Below are 23,745 nucleotides of genomic sequence, written 5' to 3'. Positions count from 1 at the left end.
CCCCAATAAGCCACCTTCTTATGTGAACAGTAAGGACCCTCAGGTCATTGCTAATAGCCATCCAGCTTCCCTGTAGAAAGAGTTTGCTTACTTACCCGGGAAGGCAAATGGAAAGTACACAGGGAGGAAGATGAACTGCAGCAAAGCCTTTGTCATATGATAGTGACCTATAAAGTATCAAATAAAGGTACATCATCAGTATGGTAGAGCTTTACAATAGAGTCCCAACTCCTGCAACACCTCTGAAGGAAGGTCCTCAAAACCCAGGAGTTCAGCTCCCCACCAACCCCTCCCCCCCCCCCGTCTACCTCCCACCCCCACGCGCGAACTGTGGAGCAATACAAGCAAAGAAGCTCCCTGTATTCAAAGAGCTGAGGGTAGCCCAGCTGGCATTCCAGGGTGTCTCCAGCACCCTCACTCCCTACTCCCCGTATGCACAAAGCTGAAAGTTAATCCTGTCTGCAAACCCAAAACCCACACCGCGATCATTCATCAACTTGCACAAGTGATCACCGCCCCCAGGACAAATACACCAGTAACCAAATCATAGCAATCGATAGGCAGCCCGAGCCTCCACGGTGCCCAGGAGCCGGCTGGAGGTAGCACGGCGACGGCAGCGGGTCCAGGTAGCGCAGCCCTCAGCCCTGCAGACCTGGGGCGGCCACAGCCGTCGCCCAAACGCCCGGCCCCAGTCACAATCCCGAGATTGGAGATCGGAACCGAGCCTGGAAACACATTCGCCAGAGCCCGGGCGCCAAGTGCAGGGCCACCAGGTCTTGGAGGTCGGGGTGGGGGTAGCTAGGAAACCGAGAGGGAGGAAGGGAGCGAGGGATCCCACCCCGCCTTTGTTGCTGGTCACCATCAAGTTTGCATCTTAGTACAAAATGTCGATCTTAAAGGCTGACAAGACAGAGGCAGAGGCACAGGGAGAAAGAGAAAGGGAATAGAGTCCATCTTGCTTTGGGGAAGAGGGGGGAGAGAAAAAATGAAGTACAAATCCCACACTCCGGGCGTAAAAGTCTGCTAAACACCTTTCCATAACAGAGGAGCAACGAGTGGGGTGTCCCCGTCCCCGTGCCCGCTCGAACTGGCGGCGGTCTGGGCAGAAAACGCCTCCCTCTCCTCCTCTTCCTCCTCCTTCCCCTCCTCCTCCTCCTCCTCCCTCTCCTCCTCCTCCTCCTCCCGCGGGCCCCGGCGAAGATCCCGCCGCCACCGCCGCTGCCTCCGCTGCCCCCCGGGGAGGCACCGCCGCCCGGCCAGGCGCTGCCATTCCGAGCCTGGACCGCGCGGCGCGCGTGGGGCCCGACGCGGGGTGGCCGCGCGGGGACGTCCGCGCTGGGGACCCCCGCGCCCCCTCGCCGCGGGCTAGCTACAAAAGTCGCGCGAGCAGAGGTGGCGGCGGCGCGCAGGAGAGGGGGCGCGCGTGGGGCCCCCACGCCGCGAGTGGGCAACCCCAGGGGATGGCGAAGAAAGCCCCTCCCCGCGTGGGGAAAGTACCCCAGTCGCCGGCAGCCCGGCGTCGGCGGCCTGGAGACGAGAACTGGACGTGTCATTAGCAGGACAGGCAATGGTTTCAAAGCCCCAGGCCAATGACCATTAGCAGTGGCAGAGCTCGCTCCGTCCCCATCCCCCACAACCTCCACCCACCTTCCCCTTCGTACCGCCCCCACCTCCACCCCACCTCGCGAAAACTTTTCAACAAGATCCACCTGGACTAATTTGTCCTCAGACAGTTAAAATATTGACTAGACCCTACACACCGGGAGGGAAGGGGAATGCACGCTTTATTTTCCTTTCTACAGAAAGGAAAGCAAAAAATAGCTTCTCTCTCCGTCTCTCCCCCCCCCCCCCTCTGTCGTACATGTTGTGTCTTAGCTTTTTGCATCGTTTCGTTTTACCTTCCTCATTTAGCAGAAATGATCGCGGATATTTCACACATAAACGTGTTCCAGATTCTTGGATTTAGGGTCCTTGTAAATTACTGGACTCGGGTTTGGTCACAGTTACGTTAAGTTTCATACAATACCAAGAAATTAAAAAAAAATAATAAATTTCTGAGGGTAAGCGAACGAGACGAGGTGGAGGAGGAAAAGAAACCTCGAGTCTGATTTCTGTAATTTACTAGCGACCCGGATCGCAGCAAATAACAGTGTAACACGAGTGTGGCTTAAGACGACTGGGGAGCTCTTTCTAGAGGCATCGACCCCATCCCCGGATAAAGGATCTGCAAGTTTTCTGTCATCGCGACCATGCAATGCCATAACTTACCTTCAGAAATAAGACTTTAAACAGCGAAGGCCTTCCTCCTCCCCTCCACCACCACCCCCAGCCTCGCTCTCTCCACCTTAAACTTATTGACACAACATAATCCCACATTCAAGCAAAATCCTGACACAGCCTCCCTCCTCCTCTTCCCCCTCCTCTCTTCCCTCCCGTTCTCTCCTCTCTCCTCTCTCTCTCTCTCTCTCTCTCGCTCTCGTCCCCCCCCCCTCCCGCTTTCCCTCCCTCTTCTCTCTCCCCTTCTCCCTCGCCCTCTTCCCCCTCTCCCCCTATTCTTCCTCCTGGCTACTCTGGCACTAAAACAGCACTTTCTCTACTCGCCGCGCATTTGGTTAGGGGTGGGGGGTGAGAGGGCACCGATCTGCGGGGCCGGAACACCCAAATCCCAACTCTCCAGATGAACGAGCAACTGGGCTGCTGTTCCCGGTCACCGACGCACACGAAACGTTCAATAAATCCACCGAGGGCTGGCTCCTCGTACCTTCCTCCCCTGCCCCAGCTCCCCAGGCCCCACCTCCCCGGCAGGCTGGGATCCACGTACTTTCGCCGAGATGAAGTTTGGGGCTCCCCGGGCGGCCACGAGCCGCCCGCCGGCGTGAGGGCTGGCTCTGTTGTTGTTTTCCTCGGGCTGCTTCTGCCCGCGCCCCGGCTCCCGTGCCCCTCTCGGGCGGCGCTGCCTGTGTGTCGAGAGGTGCTGGTTGCAAACGCAGCCTGGCACCGGCTGGCCTACTACTCCCCAGCCCGGCCCCCAGCCTCCCGCCCGCAGGGCACTGCCTCCGCGCCCCCCGCCCCCCGCCGGCGCGGCCGCCGCGACCCTCGCCCCCGACCTCTCCCGACCCAAAGTTTTGGCGGAGGGGGAAAGTGCCCGGGGAGCGGAGCGGCCAGCGGCGGCTCCGGTCGCGCGGGGTTCCCTCCGTCTTCCTCAAGTCCACCCTACCGGCTGCCGCCGCCGCCGCCGCCGCCGCCGCTGCTCCTGCCGCGGAGTCCTTGGGGCTGCAGCCCGGCGGCTCGCAAGTGAGTAGGAAAACAGAAAGTGCGGGGAGAGCGCCCGGGAAGGGCTGGGGATGGGGGGCGCTTACCTCGCGGGCTCGCCGGGCGTGAGGGCGTGTGTGTGGCTTGCCCTCAGCGGCCAGTCAGGGTTCCTCTATGGGAAAGTGGAGAGGAGCTCGCGGAGCCGCTCTGCCTCCGCTTCACTGTACACTGCTCCACATACAGTACATGCAACCCGGAGAGACTGAAAACACTCATTTTATATAAGGCAGCCTGCCATTGGCCCGCGGCCTGACAGACAGGCCGCGCGGCCAAACAGAAGGCCCGTTACACCCAAACACACGCACACATACACACATTTTACAGAGACACACAAAGATCATCACATTTTCTATTTTCTAATGTTCGGGACCTGTAGACAGTAGGAGAGGACAGGTACAGAGGCCCAGCAGAGTAGGGTAAGGAGGAAAAACCTTGTCTGCACCAAGTTGCTAGGCTTGAAACTGGTGTCCTTTTGACTTGGGAGGGTTATAGTAATAAACTACAACTCCACTGGATATGGAAGTGAGGGTTTTTTTTTTTTTTTTTAATCGCTGCCGTGTGGTGCCCCATGGAAGAGGCGTGCATTGTGTTATGATTTTACAGCCTGACCTGGCTAACAAGTGGCCAAGAAAGGCTTTTAGCAGCCTGGATTTCTTTGGTCAATGGGTTAGCTATCACTTAGGCCAAAATAGTGCAAGATAAGTTTATTGGGGCTATAATGCATTGAGATTGTTAATGCCTCGTTCGTAGGTAAATTCAGAAAAATCAATACAACAATACACAGAGACAAAGATAAACGTTTTGCTGAAAAAACCTGTCTACTTATAGCTAGTCAGACTACCACAAATCACCTGCGTGGGTATACAAACGGTGCTATAAGGTAGAATAAGTCCTGGAAGATTGTCTATTGACCCCTTCCCTTAAAAATAGACGTTTCGAGTCGCTCGATATATGATTTATATTTTGCATATTGTATATGATATTTACTTTACATATTTCATATCCTACGTGAACATCACATGCTGGATGACTTTTGGGCATGGTGAAGGCAAAGAAGACTGTTCTTTCTGATTTTTTTTTTTCTGTGATCCATCTTTGGCAGATTACATTTGGCAGTCCTATATAAACAAGTCAACAGACTGCTGGGTGGTTGGGGGGCGGGGGGGGGGGTAACAAAGCTGGAAATTAAGAGGAATAAATTCTAGACCCCATGCTTAAACTAGATGAACAATCTAGAGCAACTAACTTACATCTTTAACGCTTGGAGTTGGTTTGGGGTTACTTTTTTCTTTTTCTTTTAAGATTAAAATAAGAAGCTCCCCCCAGTTCCCTTCATTAAATGTTTATTCAGCATCTACTATGTGCCAGACATTATCATAGACCCCAGATGTTTTCTTAAGATTCCTTCTGATTTAAGAGTCTGTGAATTATTCTTAAACACAAACATTTTGAAGATTAAATAAACACAACGATTTTATGGCCTAGATGCATAGCTTTAAAACTTAAAGGAAAACTGAAGAGAACTTACTTCAAATTCCTTTTATTTCCTTGATGCCATCTTAAGGTTTTTCTCTCACTTCCATAAAGTTATCAAATGAGCGTGTGTATATATGAGTGTGTGTAAGAGTGGAAAAGAGAAACAGAGAGAACATTTAAGTTTATGAAGTTTAGAAAACAAATAGTGGTATTTAGAAATGTGCTATTTCGTTTATTTTTTAAAGGAAAATAACTTTTAAAATGAAAAAAGTACATGAAACCACTGCATTTTAAACTGATAATATTAAAAACTGTATTAATGACACTTTGCATTTATTTGAAAGATGGAACAAAGTGTTCTTTATCCACACTACACTGCAATGAGGTAGGTGCTCAGCATTATTATCTCTATTTTACCCATCAGAGAAATGAGACAGAGACAAATTATATAACCTCCTCCATATTACATAGAATAGCAGTGAAGAAGGAACGTAAACCCAGGACTTTAGTTTTGAGTAACTTGATACTCCTTCCTTCCAAATGACAAACTTCAGGGATAAGAGGCAAATGGAGGAAAATCTGAAAAACTTTCTCAGGATTTCACTGTGCTCTTTTCTGAGGAGGAAAAAAACAGTCAAAACAAGCTGCTGTATTTAATTGCTGAGTTAAATGTTGTGATTATTTGCTAGGGTATTTATTTTATGAAAAATATAAAAGACCAGCCTACCCCTAACCCCTAACCCCCAACCCCAACCATAGGAAAACATCCTTTATTTCTTTATGGTTGCAAAGATTGGGTTGTGTTTTGTTTTTGTTTTTTGTTTTGTTTTGTTTTGTTTTGTTTTTGGCTGAATGATGCTTAGCTTAGCAGAATTATTTACAGATACACTTTTCAAACTTTTAGATCACATGTTGCTATCAGCAAAGTGTTTGAGCATGTTCTCTCTCTCCATCTCTCTCTCTCTCTCTCTCTCTCTCTCTATCTCTGTCTCTCCCTCTTTGTGTCTTTAAAGTGCACCACTACATGGATATAATATTTACCAATACAAAGCATATCCTCACGAAAACAAAATGAAAAGGCATGAACTGAAAAATAAAATTAAGAGTTTCATTTTCTTCCTACACTCCTGTGATACAGTCTTAGCACATGCCCCTAAGTTTTGCATTCAACTTTAGAGACCTCTGATAGTGCAAGATGTTGATCAGGACTGATGCAAGAGAGCATATAGAAGTGCATAGAAATATCTCACTGCAAGACATTACTGTTACTGGAAAACTGGTGAGTCTACAGAGGCTTTCAGTTGGGAGAATGACACATTTTTTAAGATGCATTTTATATATTGGTGGTGTATTAGGCATCATATGGCAGTATAAGCTATCATTCAATATTCTTTTGCAGATCCTTTATTGAGAGGGATCTATGTGTTAGACACTTGTGTATGCCAGATTCTGGAAAAGGAAAATTGCCTGCTCTTAGGAGAAGCAATGGAATGGACTATCAGTCTCCTGTATAATAGATAAGACCTCACCGCTAAGGAAAAGAGGCTTAGAACTTAATATAATATGGTATTTTACCATTTAGGAAATACTTTTTATATTTTTATACTCTCATTTGAGAATAAATATTAAGACATTTTAAATGGCAGTGATACTCAAAAATTGAAAATATGATCAAGAAAGGGGTGCCTGGGTGGATCAGTTGGTTGAGCCTCCAACTTTGGCTCAGGTCATGATCTCACAGTTCCTGAGTTTGGGCCCCATATAAGGCTCTGTTCTGACAGCAGAGCTTCAGACTGCTTGAGATCCTCTGTCTCCCCCCACACTGCCCCGCCCCTCCCTGCTCACACTTTCTCAAAAATAAATGAAACATTTTTTAATATGATCCAGAAAAATAATAACTTTTATAGAGTTTATTCAATTTTCATAATAGAAGGTTATTAAAATAAAAACAACTGATTGTTGTCTCTGTAAAAGGACATTTAAAAGGTTCTATAAAAAATTTTAAAAATAAAAAGGTCTACATTTTTCCTTTCTTGTTTTCAGATTTGATGATCAAACAAAAGTGGAGTTTACAAGGTTAGCACACTTCTCCTCATGGCCTTGATTGTCCATTTTCTTAATCGTATTTGATAGGAATCTTCTATTACAAAGTAATTTTGGGAGACTAAATTTAAATATGTGTGTATACACATATGTATAAGTATATATTTATGTAAACATGTCTATAAATAACATTCATTTCCTTATTTTAAAAAATGTTTTAAGTTTTTATATTTGAGAGAGAGCGTCCGTGTGCACATGTGCTCATGCATACAAGCAGGAGGAGAGAGACAGAGAATTCCACGCAGCCTCCTCGCTGTCAGTGCAGAGCCCAATGTAAGGCTTAATCTCCCATGAGATCATGACCTGAGCCAGAATCAAGAGTGTGGCGCTCAACCAACTGAGCCAACCAGGCACCCTTATTTCCTTATTTATACACTGCTTCTTTATACAGTCCTAATTGAAATCCTGATTTCACCACTTCCTAACTCTGTAACCTTGGAAAAATTCCTTAATCACTCTAAGACTCTGTTTTCTTATTTGTAAAATAGGGATGGTAAGACTAACCATAAATGAAATAATCCATGTAGAATACTGAAGCCTGGAACCTACTGAACATTCAGTAAATATTAATTTTATTTATATTTCACACAGAAACAGCCAATGACAGCTGCTTTACAGAAAGTTTTCTAAGACTTAATCAGAATATCAAATAGAGTTCATGGAACCTGTTGCAACTTACTCACCCAGTGTTTGTAATTTCCCTTTAGCCTCCATTCTGCCAATTCCAGCATCTCTGTACTTTAAAGGGATGTCAGACAGATCCCAGGTTAAAGCAAACATCCCATTGAGTGAGCATTACTAGGCACCTAAAAAGGCAAACTTGTAATAAATCCCTTTTTGAGACCAGCTTTGTTTTGCCCTTGGAAACTTTAGGTCGTTACAGTGATGAGGGTCTGCCTTAAATAACAGTTTTTGACTTGTACTTGACCTTGCTAGCTTCCCTTTTTTTTCCTCTATAAGAAAAAAAAATAGAGCATACCTCTCTCCTCAAGGCCAAATCAAAGGGACTAAAAATTGAAACGGGCGGTTGAACCACTTTTTAGCACCAATGCAAAAATTCCTAATTGTGAAGAGAACCACCTTATACTAGATCCCAGCAGAGTTGAAGATAGCAATGAAGGAAGAGATTATCCAGCTTTCCTAGAGTGATTTTTGGCAAAGTATCTTGGAATTCCCTCTCTCCTGTGATCTTCTATGGCATTTGATCTAGATTACTCTTAAGGCATTCAAATGCCTTGCCTTGTATTACATTATTTGTGGGTAAAGAAAAGAAACACCTAAAGAAATGATGATGTCTTGCTGATCGTTTTATTTTACAACAGTGGCTAGCATAATAACGTGCACATTGCCTAACATGTAACAGTAACTCAAGGAAGATTTGCAAAACAAAGAACAAAGGAAGTAAAAACAAACTAAAAGTCTATAAATTATAAGAAGGATCAAAGAGAACAAAGAGATGAGAGTGGTGCCAGAGAAAGTTGGGTATCTCACAAAATGGGGAGTTACCCATCTGAGATATCTTAGATACATGTGAGATGGCCTAGCATATTCACTAATATCCACATGAGCTAGGTGAGACAGAGAAAGGGACTTTCTTTTTAAAGATGAAGAAAATTAAAGCAAGTAATGTGTAAATGATTCCCTCAGTATTATACAACTAGTAGCAAAGCTGAATTAGTACTAAGGTTCTAGACAGCTAGTTCTGCAAACCCTCTGCCCCGGGAGAGAGAAGGAGGGGAAGTCACCAAGGAGTCTCTTAAGGATCATACTATAAAAATAGGTCTCTAAGTGGATGAAGATTTTACACTAATGGATTTGATAATAAAACCAGTAAGCACTGACATTAGCATTAGATGGTCTTTCTAGCCAGCATCTCATGACAAGCTTCAACAATACCCCCAACGAGGACCATTTAATATGACAAATCCAACTCCTGGGAACTCCCTTCTTCCCAAAACCATCTATTTCATTTTCTAACAGTTTTGACCACCACAGAGTTCTTCCTGATATTGAACATAAATTCTCTCCTCTAAGTATTATCCATTGTTCTTTTTCCTATTCCTTTGTTACCACACAGAACAATCTAATCCCTCTTCCATGTAGCACTTGAAATATGTGAACACAGCTATCATGGTCCCCTCCTGCCTTGAGTTGTGTCTTTTTCAGACAGTCTTATTTCCTTAGAACATTCTTCGTAGGTCACCATTTTCAATTCTTGGTCTCCTCTCAAACACTGCCTATTGTCTTTGTTGGTGTTCCTTCAAGTGGGACATCTAGAGCAGGTGGGGGGTGGGGGTGGGGGTGGGAAGACTGAGGCAGTGTAGAGTACAGCATGACCATGACTCCCTTATCATTGATACAAAATTTCTATTACTGCAGCCTAAGATGGAACTTGCTTTTTTGGCAGTCACATCTCTCTGCTAACTGATATTGTGCTTATTCACAAAAGAAAAATAAATGTTTTTTTAAATGTGGGCTGTTAAGCCATGCCTCCTCCATTCTGTATCATATAATTTATTTTGGGGAAACTGAGGCATAAGCCTGTATAACCCTGATGTTATACAGTGGTTAAAAACTGAGGCTCAGGATTTATAACAACATGGGTTAAAGCTTTGCTCAGCACTTACTAACTTTTTTTTGCTAACTTTTTTTTTGTGTGCTGACGATTTCATTCAACATGTTTGCTATTGATCTCACCGTCTTTCATCCACTCACAAATCTGATGCCTTCTCTACATTTTTCCAAGTCATGTTTAAAGCACTGTCTAAGGCAGAACCCAGAGCACGTATCTCCCAAAAGGTTAACATTATTTATTTATTGGCACTCCCATGACCACAATTCTTGAACCTGTGATAGAGCCACCTAATTTCACCTAAATTTAAAAAATTTAAAACTAAAGGGACGCCTGGGTGGCTCAGTTGGTTAAGCGTCTGACTCTTGATTTCTGCTCAGGTCATGGTCTCTACTTTGTGAGATGGAGCCCTGTATCAGACAGTGCAGAGCCTACTTGGGATTCTCACTCTGTCTCTGTCTCACCCCCCACTTGCTGCCTGTCTCTCAAAATAAACAATAAGACTTAAAAAAAAAGTTTAAGCCTAAATAAATGTATAAAGATTAATATGGTGATAACGTAGACACTTTATTTCTTAACATATTATTAATTGCCTTAGATTTCTTTATAAGAAATAAAACATTTTAGGGACATATGGGTGACTCAGTTAGTTAAGCGTCCAACTCTTGATCTCAGCTCAGGTCTTGATCTCAGGTCAGGTCTTGATCCCAGGGTCATGAGTTCAAGCCCTGTGCGGGGCTACATGCTGGGAGTGGAGCCTACTTTGCAAAAAAAAAAAAAAAAAAAAAAAGAAAGAAAAAAGAAATAAAACATTTTATATACAACTGAAGCCCCTTTCTGTGTTCCAATTCCTCTCCATTTCTCCCCAGAGGTGACCATTATTTTTCAATTTCACTCTCATCCTACCTTTTTTCTTTCTTTTTTTTTTTTTTTTTTTTTTTTTGCAGCCCACTCATGATAATACCTGATGTGGCTTTATCAAAGAAAAGGCTTTATGAAATTTTCATAATTTTCATTCACTAATGTTAGTTAGAGAAGAATTCTTTGGTGAATGGGGTATACTAACTGATTAATTACAGTGAAAACAGGTAATTTTGGAAGGATATGGAATGGCTCTTAGAAATAAAAAAAAAGCTAGGGAACTTATCCCAGAAAGCCCAAGAATACTGTCAACTCAAGGAGAGCACTTTAAGGTGAGAATATCTTTGTTCTCATTATGATGAATTTGCTCAAACTCCTTCCATCCTTTCTTTATGTCACCAAAGAGAATAGAATGGAAGAGTCCAATCACCTTTACCCAAGTTTTAAGTTCACCCTTTGTCCAGTTAGAAGAGGACATTTTGCAGAGCACCTGGGTGGCTCAGTCAGTTAAGCGTCTGACTTCTGCTCAGGTCATGATCTAGAGCTTGGTGAGTTTGAGCCACACAAGGTCAAGCCCTGCGTTTGACTCTGTGCTGACTGCTCAGAGCCTGGAGCCTGCTTCAGATTCTGTGTCTCCCTCTCTCTCTGCCCCTCCCTCACTTGATCTCTTTCTCTCTCTCTGTCTCTCTCTCAAAAATAAATAAACATTAAAAACAAAAAAGAACTGTTAAATAGAAGATGACATTTTGCTTGACTCTCCCAACCAGATTGCATGTTTACTTGGGGTAGAGAAGATAGGCCAGTGGTGGAGGCTTCAGGGAGTTGAGTTTGGAGAGAAAAATTTAGGTGGATGCAACATATTGGTAACATTCTTGTTCTTGGTGGACTCACAGGTGTTGGTTTGATAACTTACATAGATGTTACATTATTCTTTTGCATGTAGCAAATATATTTTGAAAGTAAAAGTAAACTTTAAAAAAAGAAAAGCGGGGGGTGGGGGGGTGGGGGGGGGTGGCGGGGAGAAGCTTGCATATGAAGAAGGCTTTTCGTTTCCCAAAGTAAAAATGTAGCACTAGTAAGAGAAGGCAAATAGATGCTGGGCAGATGAAAACAGATTTGTAACATCTCCAACAGCCACAGTGCAACTAAGCTATCAAGTTATGAACCCTGTTAGAATAGAAAAATAGGCTTAGGCTAGTCTCAGTGACCGTATGCCGAGTCTAAGTGTGCCCAGATTTTCTTCCTTCCTTTACCTACCCTAGATTTCATTTCATTTCATTTCAAGGACCATAAAGCCACTCAGATAAGCTTAAGAAAAAGGGGAAGTTAATTGTGCAAATATTGGGGTCTCTCGCAGAACTCAAGGGCAATAAGAATAATCAGGCTTGGAAACAAAAGTGCATTACCTTAATTGCTGTCTTTGTCCCCAGGTCAGGGGCAAGTATTCACCTGTTTCAGAGGGCTGCCCTTTTGGTGTTTATGGACAGAAACAGTTTTCTTAAGTAAATACCAGAATGGGAGGCTATAAGGAGTAATTCTGTTACCTAGAACTTTCTAGAATCTTATCTAGACCCAGTGTCTCATTTACCACCTATAATTTGCAGAATCCACCTTTTTCCTCTTAATCCTAAGAAATTTCAGTGCAGTTATTCAGAATGTTTATGGCCTGGTTTTCATACCCACATAATGTTCAGAAGTAAGTGATTTCTTAATACTGTACATTTATTTGTTATATTCCTTGATTCCTTCCAGAGAGGATTTCAGTTGGTCTTCAACAGTTCAAATTTTACTACATGTTTTCCCTAGACTCTCAGATATTATTCAATAGATCTTGGATCTCTCAACTCATTTAGAGTGCCTAGGTGGTCTCTTAATTTTTTTTAACATATTTTTTACTTTGTTACATTCTGTAGCAAGCTACTCAAACTAGCTGAAGAAAGGAGGATTTGTTAGATTCACTGCACAGGTAAGGTTACAGCAAGGGACAACAGCTATAATTTAAACCCCAAAAGAAGTGGAGGTAGGCATTAGGCCGGGGACATTGAAGGTCCAGCTGCAATGCCGGAAGTACAGCTGGCAGAAAGGTTGCTTTTTCCTGAAGTGGAATAGGACTGACAGGAGAGGCATACAATGGAGAAGTTAACTAAAACAGTGATTTCTTGAGCTAAAAGAGATAAAACTAAGGGAAGGGGAAGGGTTGTGTTGAATGAAGGGTTTTGTGTGAATTCACCTCTAGGCTCACCTTCACCATATGGGAGTTCCTGAAAACAAACAAGCAAATATATTGAAGTTGACCTACCAGAAAGGACAGCTTTAAAAAGAACAGTGTGATGGTGCTTGAAAAGGCGGCATTAAATACACTTCCTCAAATTAGGCTGAAGTCTCTTTACCAAAGAATTGAGTCCAGGTTTTAGGAGTACTTTGCTATTTGGAAAGTGATGGTTTCCTTTTCTCTCGCTTGACACTTTTTCTTACAATACTATCTTCTTCCTCATTTAAAAACAAACTTTCTAATCTGCTGAATTGCTGAAGTTGTCTTTCTGAATTTCAGATTGACTCTTGTAAGTTTGTTAAAGTACTGCCCTTTGGCCAGATGTATTCAAAAAAAGAAAAACTGAAATGAGTTACTTTGCTTGTCACCACATTGAAGGAGAAGGGAGAAAAAAGAGAAAAGAAGGAAAGAAACAGGAAGGGAAGGAAGAAAGACTTAATTGAGGAAGTAAGGCTGAGATGAGTTCAGAAGCCACCCACCCTTGGCTCTGACTTTGCATTCAGATGTGACCCGAGAAGGGTTGGGGAGGTGGAGGCAGTAAATACCAAGAAAACCTTTCTCTAAGTAGATAATTCTGAATTAGAGACAGAAAGCCTCTTCAGCAGTACCTGGGTCCCTAGCCTTGGACAGAGGGATAAGGGTCTGTCTGCCTTCTAAGTGCCCAACTACTGTAGACATCACCAAGTCAGTGGCTGCACACGAACAGGTATCCTGTCGTCATCCTGACTTAGACAATGTGTGTCCTTCCTACCGAGCCTTAATTGCGAAGTAGAGTCCCAGAGTTCCTTCTCTCCAGGCAGACTTGGTTCTGTTTAGAGGAGAAAAACAGGCAGCAGAAAGCCTTCACTTTTTCATCCTCCACCACTCCATCAAGGCTTCCCTTCCTAATTTGGGGGCTGGATCTCCCAACCTTCACAGATTGGAGTGGTCTCTAGCACTCCAAAAGAATGGGAGCCACCAATTGGAAAGTTATCTCAAAGTGATGAATGGAGAAGTGTTGGTCCATGGTCTTGGTGGTCATCTGAGAAATCATGGCTTTGCAATCCTGAGCGAAGTAAAGAAAGAGGCATTCAGTAAAGCGCACCTATTATTCCGGTGAGGTTGGAAGAAAGAACCAAGCTCTAGGAGCCACTAGTTTCATGGGGTCAATCATTCATTAATTCATTCAACATTTACTAAGTGCCTTCTCTTTGCCAGGTACGGTGGCTCTTGCAAGAGACACCAGGCAGATGCAGTTCCTGCTTATGTTCTAGCAGTGGAGACAGATATGATATACAACACAATAAAAAACATTCCTTGGGGGGCGCCTAGGTGGCTCAGTCAGTTAAGCATCAGACTCTTGATTCCAGCTCTGGTCATGATCTCACAAGTTCGAGCCCGGCGTTGGGCTCTGCACTGACAGCATGAAGTCGGCTTGGGATTTTCTGTCTCCCTGTCTCTCAGCCCTTCCCCCTAACACACGCGTGCATGTGCACTCTCACTCTCTCTCTCAAAAATAAAATAAACATTTAAAACAATGCTCCTTGGATTCAGAAAGAGAGACAGAACAACCAGTTCGCAGTGCTGGAAGAATCTAAAACTGAAGGAACAATTGCAGGATCTGAGGCTGCCCAAGGTTTAGCTGTTTTAAAGAGTAAAGAGGTTTTCTTTAGTCAGGGAAGGAAAAAGGCTGAATTATGAGATATATAGATTCTTAAGTTGGCTTTATATTCTAAGTGAAAGAAAATGGCACTTTTGGACATGTCCTTTTTATAATTTTTGTGGTCAGTTTTATTCGTTTTTAAATTCTAGGGTTTGTGTGTAGTAGTGAATGGTTGGGAGAGATTATTATTATTTTTTTTAATGTTTATTTTACTTTTGAGGGAGACAGAGTGAGTGGGGGAAGGGCAGAGAGAGAGAGGGAGACACAGAACTCAAAGCAGGCTCCAGGTTCCTAGCTGTCAGCACAGAGCCCAACACTGGGCTAGAACCCACGAACTGTGAGATCATGACATGACTGAAGTCAGATGTTTAACCAACTGAGCCACCCAGGCGCCCCAAGATTATTTTGTTTGCTTCAGAAATTTCAATAAAAGGCTAAAGGTATTAGGAATATTCAGGAAAAAAAAAGTTTAGAAGTATTAGTAATTATAAGAAGGTATGTTAGGAAATACTACACATGGGAGATTTCAGGTGGCAGCTACATTGAACAAAAAAGAAAGTTTATGTGCTGGCAATAAGAATGACTATTTCCATAGTTAAATCATGTTTGGTAAGAATAACAAACACTGGATATTGATGTAGATTTTAGATTTTTTTATATTTTGGAGAGGCATAATTACATTTTGATTTTATGTCATTTCTTATGGAAGAGACCTGTTACTCTACTGGGATCGTGTATCCTCAGTAAGCTTTGCAATTTGTATTGATATTTGCTTTATCTGTGCATGTTCATAGTGTGTGTGTGAACTGAGGCTCCCAGTGGAGGCAGAATTGCTTAGAGCTTAAGAGCTGGGGCTTCTGGAGTCAGAAAGATCTGAATCCGAACACTGCTTCTGCTACTTACTAGTTAGTTGTATGACGTTGGACAAACTTCCTAAACCTACCAAGCCTGAGGCCTCAGTTTCCTAAACTGGAAGATGGGGATTAGTGTGATTCCTACCTCTACAGCTTGTTGTGGGGATTAAACAAGATGCTGCATGTAAAAACAATCCCTGACGATAAATAGTAGCTTTTGTTTAACTAAGGATTGTTATATAGAGGAATGTTTTGTGTCCAATGATATGGAGCACTGGAAGATAAATAGAAATTTTATTTCCCATGGGGTGATCATTGAAATGCTTGAGAAATTTGGGTGGGCTATTCTTTGAAGATTGCTAAAATTTAATATGGTGGCACAGTAATTGCAATGGATGGAAAAAACTAAATATTTCCTTCTGGTTTCTTGGTTTTTGTTTTTGTTTTTTTACAACATAGTGGTGTTCACAATTATTTAGGTAACACTGAAGAATTTCAGAGTATTTATGCACTTCTGGCTTAACTTGTTTAGGATTCTTAACATGTGTCAGTAGTAGAACAAGAATTCGTTTTTAGCTCCACATTACCGCTGCACCCTTAGCACTCAGCAGTCTTATGATAGCATTTTTCAAAATGTGGTTCATCAGAATCACCCAGGTGACTTGTTTAAAATTCAGATTCCTGGCCCTGACGTGTGAAGAAGTCTCTGAATTTCAAATAAATATACCAACCCAGCTGAATTTTATCAACACCTCAGTTTAAGAATGACTAGACCACACACATGTGAGCTGTACTCTGGAAGCTCCTTCTGTCAGGTTGTGCTTCTTCTTTAAATAGTAACTTGTGTGAAACATTTATGGGACACACCCTAACATCTTCACAGGACATAAAGCTTTTTGTTCTCTATGCCTTAACCACCATTCCAAATCACTTGATTAATAATGATTTACTTTCTCTCATAGCCTTCAGAAACATTTGCCTTTCCCTGCTTGTGGTGGTAACAGCTAAACTATTACCTTATCTTTGTTACTGTGGTAGGGCTGAGGGTGGGGCAAATGTACTAGATGTATGATTGGAGTCCATGGGGAACCCCTGGTTTACACAAACTTCTCCATAGTTGAACTTGCTAAATCTGGCCTTTCTTTCCCCAATCCTTAAAGTCTTATATACTCCTGGCATATAGTCCCACGCTATCCCCAACCTACATATCCCTGACCCTTCTGTCCTGATCACTACTCAAGATCCATTTTGATCATGTCAGGCCAGATACCTGCACTTGCTCCCTGACTCTGCTTCTAGAAGAAATTTGTTAGCCATGAAGGCAGTAAAAAATTATATTTCCACGTTCCAGTTTGTAAACAGAAAAGAAATACTGTGTACGTGTAAAAGTGTCAATGGGAGTTTCGGGGTGGAGGAGAGGGAGGGAAAGACACCTATGAAGGCAGGGGCAAGATCTCTACCTTTACATTGCCTGACCTACATGGTTACAGGCAAAGAGACGCATGAGCCATGGAGGCAGATCTGATGCCTGCTGCCCCCAGTATGTTGAATCTGTGAACACTGAGCTTGCTAAGCCATTTTCTACTGCCCAGACAACATGACAGATTTGGATATTTGAAGTTCTGTGGTTTCAGTGATTGGTTGGTGAAACAATGGTGATTTACCTTAAAAAAAAATTTTTTTGACGTTTAATTATTTTTGAGAAAGAGACAGTGTGTGTGTGTGTGTGTGTGTGTGTCTGCAAGCAGGGGAGAGGCAGAGAGAGAAAGGGAAATACAGAATCTGAAGCAGGCTCCAAGCTCTGAGCTGTCAGCACAGAGCCCGACATAGGGCTCGAACTCAGGAATCGCAATATCATGACCTGAGCTAAAGTCAGAGGCTTAACTGACTGAGCTACCCAATGGCCCCTTAATTTTTTTTTAATGTTTATTTTTGAGAGAGAGAGAGACAGAGTGCGAGCAGGGGAGGGGCAGAGAGAGACACACAGAATCTGAAGCAGGCTTCAGGCTCCAGGTTCCAGGCTCCAGGCTCCAGGCTCCGAGATGTCAGCACAGAGCCCCATGCAAGGCTCAAACCCACAAACCATGAATTAATGGATTCGAGCCCCATGTTAGGCTCTGCACTGGCTCTGCTTGGGATTCTCGCTCTCTCCTTCTCTCTCTGACCCTCCCCCACTCACGTGCTCTGTGTCTGTCTCGCTCTCAAAATGAATAAATGAATAAACTTTAAAAAAAAAGAGAATACTTTTAGGAGATCCTCCTAGATTTTTTTTTTTTAAGATTTTATTTTTAAGTAATCTCTACACCCAATGTGGAGCTCGAACTTACAACCCTGAGATCAAGATTCACATGCTCTACCAACTGAGCCAGCCAGGCACCTCCTAAATAGACATTCTTTAGGTAGTAAATTTGGAGATTGCAACTCAGGAAAGCAAAATCTCTTGCACATGAATCAGCTAGTGTCCTACAAAAGAAACCTGTCCACTTAGCCACTTTAGTAAAATTTGGCCTATGTGCTAAGACGGCCGCATCCACACTCCACGGGATAGAATTACATAGTCTGCACCAAACAGTGTTACACACATGGGCTTTGGAGTCAGATGTGGGTTTTTTAGTCTTGGGTCCACCCCTCACCCGATGTGTGAACCCATACAAGTTCTATAGCCTCAGTTTCATCAACTGTAAGGTAGATTGATCGTAGCTGTGGGGAGAAGAGTAAGATGATGGATAGAAAGCTCTTTGTGTTATGCCTGGCATGCGGTAGCTCTCACTCAGACTTCTTTCTTCTGTCTTCTTAGGATTCTATTGTCTCCATCTTTGCTTTGCACCTTGTGCAAGACTTTTTTGAATGTAACCATGTGATATGTCAAGATGTGCCTAACTTCCTATTCTTCATTTTCTCAGTTTCTTTTTTTCAGCAAATATTTCCTGAGTGCATGCTCTGTGCAAGGTGCACTAGTCAAATCAGAGAACAAAACAGATAAAAATACTTGCCCTTATGGAGCTTACATTCTAATTGAGGGGAGCAATATAATAGACGACAGAGTAAATAAGCTAATTACGTAATATGCCAACAGAATAAGTGTTATGGAAAAAGAGAGAACAGGGGAAGGGAGACTATGTGTGAGCGTAGAGGTGTTCCAATTTTAAATGGGGATGATCAGGATAGGCCTTACTCTATTGTTTAAACACAGAAGGAATGGGAAATGCCATGAAGTCATACAGATTTCACTATCCTTGGGTAACTAGGTAAACGTGAGAGGCTGGAATGCCTAAAGGAAGTGGAGCCTCATTCTTTAATTTTTCAAACACAGCAGCAAAGCCAGCAGAAGGAATTTAGTAATGCTCGCCCATTCGGTGGCAAGAACTGTTTTTGTTGATTTTCTTTTTGACCTGACTCACCTGTTGTCTCTAAGGCCATAGAATGTTCTTCCCTTTCTCCCTTTGGTTTCATGTCTCAACACCTTAGGAAATATTATCAGTAAAAGAGGAGAAATTAGGGCTTCTTATGCTACATCTCTGTGTTTTATGTAACAGAAATCCTTTGCAACTCAGGGAAACATTTGTGATTTAGTTATAAAGCCATGATTGGGTTTAACTTCAGACAATTTTTATTAAAACAAAGTAGCATAATTTTTTCTTAAGGCTAATAATGGAGGAAGATCCCTGCAGTGGAATTCAGAGTCTGGGGTCTGCCCACTAGCTATCATGAGACAGTTCTGTGTCCAAGACTTTCTTAGCTGGGAATTGCAGGTGGGAGGAGGTATCTCCTCCACCTCTCTAATTTTGTGAGTCTTTGAAAAGCTCCAAGAAAATTTCTCTCCTAGAAACTAAAACAGGTATAATGTGTGGGCCTCTAATCTCTTGACATCTACTTTATTGAAAACTGCAATTAAGGTGATTTGTCCATTTTTGGATAGGAACAAAAGTGGAGTGGTAATCTTCCTCATACTATTTGTGCCTCTTTACTTTTCATGGTATAAATGAAGGGAAGAATGCTTTCTTACCACATACTGTATTTTTTACATCATCAGTATTTTTTTTAAAAAAAATTTTTTTTTAAAAATACCATCATCAGTATTTTTTTAAAAAAGAGATCCTACATTTATTTGATTTCTTTAGTTTTTTAAGTAACCTCTCTTCTCAATTTGGGGTTTGGACTCATGACCCTGAGACCAAGAGTCGCATGCTCTACTGACTGAGCCAGCCAGGCGCCCCTGCTCATCAGCATTTTTGCCATATACATGGAATTTCAGGGCCTTACCATCAGATGTTATCTATCAAACACTTAAAATATTTCAGTATTTATAAACCTAGAGAGACCTACAAGTGACAAAGGCATGCCCTCAAGGTCTCAAAGCCCCCATTTTTACTTATCATCATTATTTTTATATCAGAGTTAATTATATTAGTAATATAAGTATATATTATAACCTCCATTTTACATGGCAAGAAATTGAAATGCACACAAAAGTCTACTAAAAAAATATCAAAGTGACTCCATTCCGCAAACCCACACCTTTCCTTAATCTTCTGAACTAGGGATTGGCAAACTAAGGATCTGCCTGGAGGCCAAATCTGCTTTCCCTTCCCTCCTTCCCCCCAAACCTGTTTTTATATGGTTTTTACATTTGTTAACAGTTGAGAAAAATCAAAAGAGTAATATTTTGTGACACGTGAAAATTATTTGAAACTTCTAGTTCAATGTTCATAGATAAAGGTTTAGTGGAACACACCTACTCCCATTACTTATATATTATCTGCTTATGTATATGACCACTTTCTCTCAAAAATAGCCAAGTTGCGTAGTTGTGACAGAAATCATATGGCCCACAAAGCCTAAAATATTTACTGTCTGTCCCTTTACAGAAAAAGTTGCCAATCCCTGGTCCAGACCATATGGGTGTCTTTGTTAGGGGTCTAAGGAGAACATATGTAGACTCATGGCATTTCAGCTCTGCCTTATTTTACATATACTTGCACAGGGTACCAAGAAAACTACACATGTCTTCTCCCATGTTGCTGCATTTCCTCCTTTATGGATTGGTTACTCGTTGGTTCTTGTTATTTTTGGACATTCCTATTTGTTCATTTGTTCATTCATTCACTCCACAAGTCCTTATGGCGCACCTGCCTGGGAAAGCATAACTAATGAAAAGTAGCTTGACTAGTTCATTTTTAGAGACAAGTAATAGGCAAATATAAACCATTATTCTATAGTAGTGAGAAGCACCACCCTAAGATTATGACTGGGGCAAAAAGGAAAGTATTTGGCTCAGCTGAGGGGGTTGGTGAGGCTTCCTAGGAAGACACTTGAACTGAGGACGGGAAGAGGATGAAGTTTGGGGAGGGAACATACATTTCATATTAGAGCAATACAGTAGTCCACCCTTATCTGTGGCCTTGCTTTCTGTGGTTTCAGTTACCTTCAGTCAACCGTAGTCCGGAAGCAGATGATCCTCCTTCTAATGTATCATCAGAAGGTCAGTAGTAGCCTAATGCTACGTCACAATCCTGTGTTATTCGCCTCACTTTCTCTCATTACGTAAGCATTTTATCATCCCACATCATCACAGGAAGGGTGAGTACAATGCAATAAGATCTTTTGAGAGAGAAAGCCCACATTCATGCAACTTCTATTACAGTATATTGTTACAATTGTTCTATTTTATTATTATTGTTGATCTCTAACTGTGCCTGATTTGCACATTAAAATTTATCATACGTGTATATGTGTAGGTAAAAACATATATACATAAAAGTCATATATACATATATGCATGTATATAGGGTTTGGTGGTTTGGTACTATCTATGGTTTCAGGCATCCACTAGAGGTCTTGGAATGTATCCCCCATGGATAAGCAGTCGGGGGGGGTGTGGGGGGGGAGGGAAACTACTGTACTTTCCAAGATCTGTATTTGTCAGGGTTCAATGTAGGAAAGAGAAACCAAAGTAGTCATTTTAAGAAGGAAAGGACTTAGGATGCATGGATAATTAGGACAAAATTATGGAAGGGCCAGAAAAATAGGCTACGGGCTGGCCCACCAGGACTGATTCCCAAAAGACTACAGTACTGTCATACTGAGGCCATGACTGGAATTATTCAGTCCAAGAACACATTGCCATCCACTGATGCTGCTGCTGGAACTCTGCCAGGGAAAAGGATCTCTACAAAATTGCTAGCCAGTAGAAAAACAGGCAGGAGAGCAGGACCATGGCCTCAGCTCTGTTTTAAATATCTACATCTCACAGGGGTACATCTATTTTATACATTTAAAACTCTTGCTGCAAAAGAAGTCAAGGGATGCCTAGCTGGCTCAGTCAGTAGAGTATGTTACTCTTGATCTTGGGCACGTGAGTTCAAGCCCCATGTTGGGTATAGAGATTATTTAAAAATAAATAAATAAATAAATAAATAAATAAATAAAACTTAGAAAAAAAGTTGAGAAAAGTAGCATCAGCTTTCTAGAGAAGTTGAGCAAGCCAAGCCACAGAATCCACCACATTTTTAGAATCAATGTCACTGTCCGTTCAAGGAATTGCAAATAGCTTGGGATGGCTAGAGTAGTAGTTCCCAAACAGTCAAGTGTGTTTTAACTTCAAAATGTTGAGCCCCTAATGCACATGACAGTAGTTATATTTTAACATCCTATGATTGAGAAATATATTGCAAATAGTTACATTTAAGTAAATTTTTATTTTGTTAATCACAGTAGCAAATACATACATTTGGAAGATGACGGTGTTAACAATAGCTGATCTCTATTGCATGCATTATGTACATTAACTAATTTAATTGTAATGCATATATATTCAAGCTGTATCATTTGTTCAATCAACAAATAATGGCCTAGACCACTTTTTTTGTGTGTTCCAGAACTCTTCCATGATGTCTGGGGACCTAGGTATTTTATTTTATTATTATTTTTTTAAGTTTATTTATTTATTTTGGGTGAAACAGAGAGCATAAGTAGGGGAGGGGCAGAGAGACGGGGATAGAAGATCCAAAGTGGGCTTTGTGCTTTCAGCAGACAGCCTGATGCAGTCCTCGAACTCATGAACCATGAGATCATGACCTGAGCCGAAACACTTCACCCACTGAGCCACCCAGGTGCCCCAGAACCTAGGTATTTTAGATTCACACTTGGGAACCATTGAGCCATAATATTCAGGGTGTATGATGAAGGAGAAACAAGCAAAAAGACTCTAAAAGAAGGCTCATTTAGTTAGATATTAATCAAGAGGTGATGGGGACTTATGGAATTCCTAGCAAAAGAATGACCAAATCAGATTTTCGTGTCAGAAAGATCACTCTGGCAAGGACTTGGAGATGAATTGAAGGAATGAAAGACTCGGGACAAGCAGAAAATATAGGGGGCTGTTTTAGTGATCCAGGTGGGAAAATCAGAGTTCTATTAAACAAAACATAGGTAATGGGAAGGAAGACAAATGGAATTTTAGGGGAAAAATTGATTGCTTATAGATCAATTTGGTTATATGGGTGACTAGGAGAACAGAAGAAAAAGGCTATGTTTAGGTAACCATGTAAATATGGACTACAGGACAAAAATGAACCATTCCAAGTACTCAAGGTGTATATATATTTAAAATAAAGTCAGTAGAGTGATATAAGTATAGTTCTAATTACTCAGGACAGGCTAACCACCATAAAAAATAACCCCCCAAAGCTCAGTGACTTAATAGTATAAAAATATATTTCTCATTCATGTCACAATCCAATGAGGGTAGACATGTATACATGTGATGGTGAGGAGGAAGGAAATCTGTGCTCCATGTGACTTTTCTGGGAACCAGGGCTTTTCCTTTCATTGACTCCACCATCTTCTAGGGCCACTAGATTCTCTACATTCATTTGGACAAAGGAAGATAGAGAACTGAATTGCAAATAGGTACTTTTAAGGGCCAAGCTTGGAAATGTAAATCACTTGTGCACACATTCCACTGGTTAGAGCTCCATAATGTAGCCACACATAACTGAATTGGTCATGAGAAATGTAATCTAGCTGTGTTCCAGAACAAAGAAAATATGAGTTTCAGGAGCATCTAGCCAGTCTCTATCATAAGTTTATGTTAGGTTATAAGGCAGAACTTGCAGAATTTGGAAATATGATTGCAGTGAATGACAAAGTGATTTGAGTTTAATTAGACAATGTCTAAATGTGATTGATGTAACAGAGAAATCTGTGGATCCCTTGATTGTATTACTGAAGAAATTCTGTGTTCATATAGTGTGGGGATTGGAGAGAAATAGAAGTGAGCAATACCTTTGTTGAATTCAGAAATAGGTGAACCAAAGATAAAGGAATTATCACTATCTCTTGCACTGTTGGGACTGGGGTACTGAACGTATTTATTCATTAACTATTAGTCAAGTGCCATTTGCCAAGCAGTGTTCTAGGCACTGGAATAGAAAAAAAAACTTATCCTATCTGCCAAATGGGTAAGGACCTAGAGTACAGATGAATCTACCAGATCCTGATGGCATGAAGGTTTAAGCTTTTGTAATATTCCATTTAATTCACTTTGCTCTGGTTGTCTTGTACACAAGTGCCTTCTAATTCTGTCTTGAGTGTCTTTGAACTTAAGAAGAAAATATGCAGATGAGCCAACAGAGTCTTTAATCCCTGTGAT

At 41.9% G+C, this 23,745-nt stretch overlaps 2 protein-coding genes across 8 annotated transcripts in view; one reads left to right on the top strand and one right to left on the bottom strand.

The window, feature by feature from the left end:
- The window catches only part of BBX (BBX high mobility group box domain containing), a 281,032-nt gene extending 277,516 nt beyond the window's left edge, over nt 1–3,516 (bottom strand). For 3 of the 7 annotated variants that reach the window (XM_027077662.2, XM_027077657.2, XM_027077664.2), the window contains exons 1-2: nt 3,360–3,515; nt 96–167 (exon numbers count right to left, since the gene is read on the bottom strand). The gene's annotated coding sequence lies outside the window, so the exon portion shown is untranslated. Of the gene's footprint in view, nt 1–95; nt 168–1,497; nt 1,516–2,268; nt 2,294–2,821; nt 2,890–3,359 lie in introns of those variants that run through there. The other 4 variants (XM_027077663.2, XM_053220801.1, XM_027077661.2 and 1 more) reach the window with 4 other exon arrangements.
- LOC128315169 (protein enabled homolog) lies at nt 2,526–20,952 on the top strand. Its single transcript, XM_053220804.1, has 2 exons — nt 2,526–3,294; nt 20,514–20,952. Exons 1-2 carry the CDS (start codon nt 2,678–2,680, stop codon nt 20,638–20,640), a joined length of 744 nt encoding a protein of 247 aa, XP_053076779.1. The 5' UTR covers nt 2,526–2,677; the 3' UTR covers nt 20,641–20,952.
- Nucleotides 20,953–23,745: the final 2,793 nt, after the last annotated feature.

This window comes from Acinonyx jubatus, chromosome C2, assembly GCF_027475565.1.
Source record: "Acinonyx jubatus isolate Ajub_Pintada_27869175 chromosome C2, VMU_Ajub_asm_v1.0, whole genome shotgun sequence".
Taxonomy (NCBI): Eukaryota; Metazoa; Chordata; class Mammalia; order Carnivora; family Felidae; genus Acinonyx; species Acinonyx jubatus.
Note: the sequence above shows the minus strand (reverse complement) of the source record. Positions and strands in the feature narration are given on the sequence as shown.

Coding starts and splice junctions, on each gene's coding strand:
- LOC128315169 (XM_053220804.1), top strand. CDS start 2,678: ATGAACGAGCAACTGGGCTGCTGTTCCCGGTCACCGACGCACACGAAA. Junction 3,295..20,513: donor TGCAGCCCGGCGGCTCGCAA/GTGAGTAGGAAA, acceptor CTGTGGTTTCAG/TTACCTTCAGTCAACCGTAG.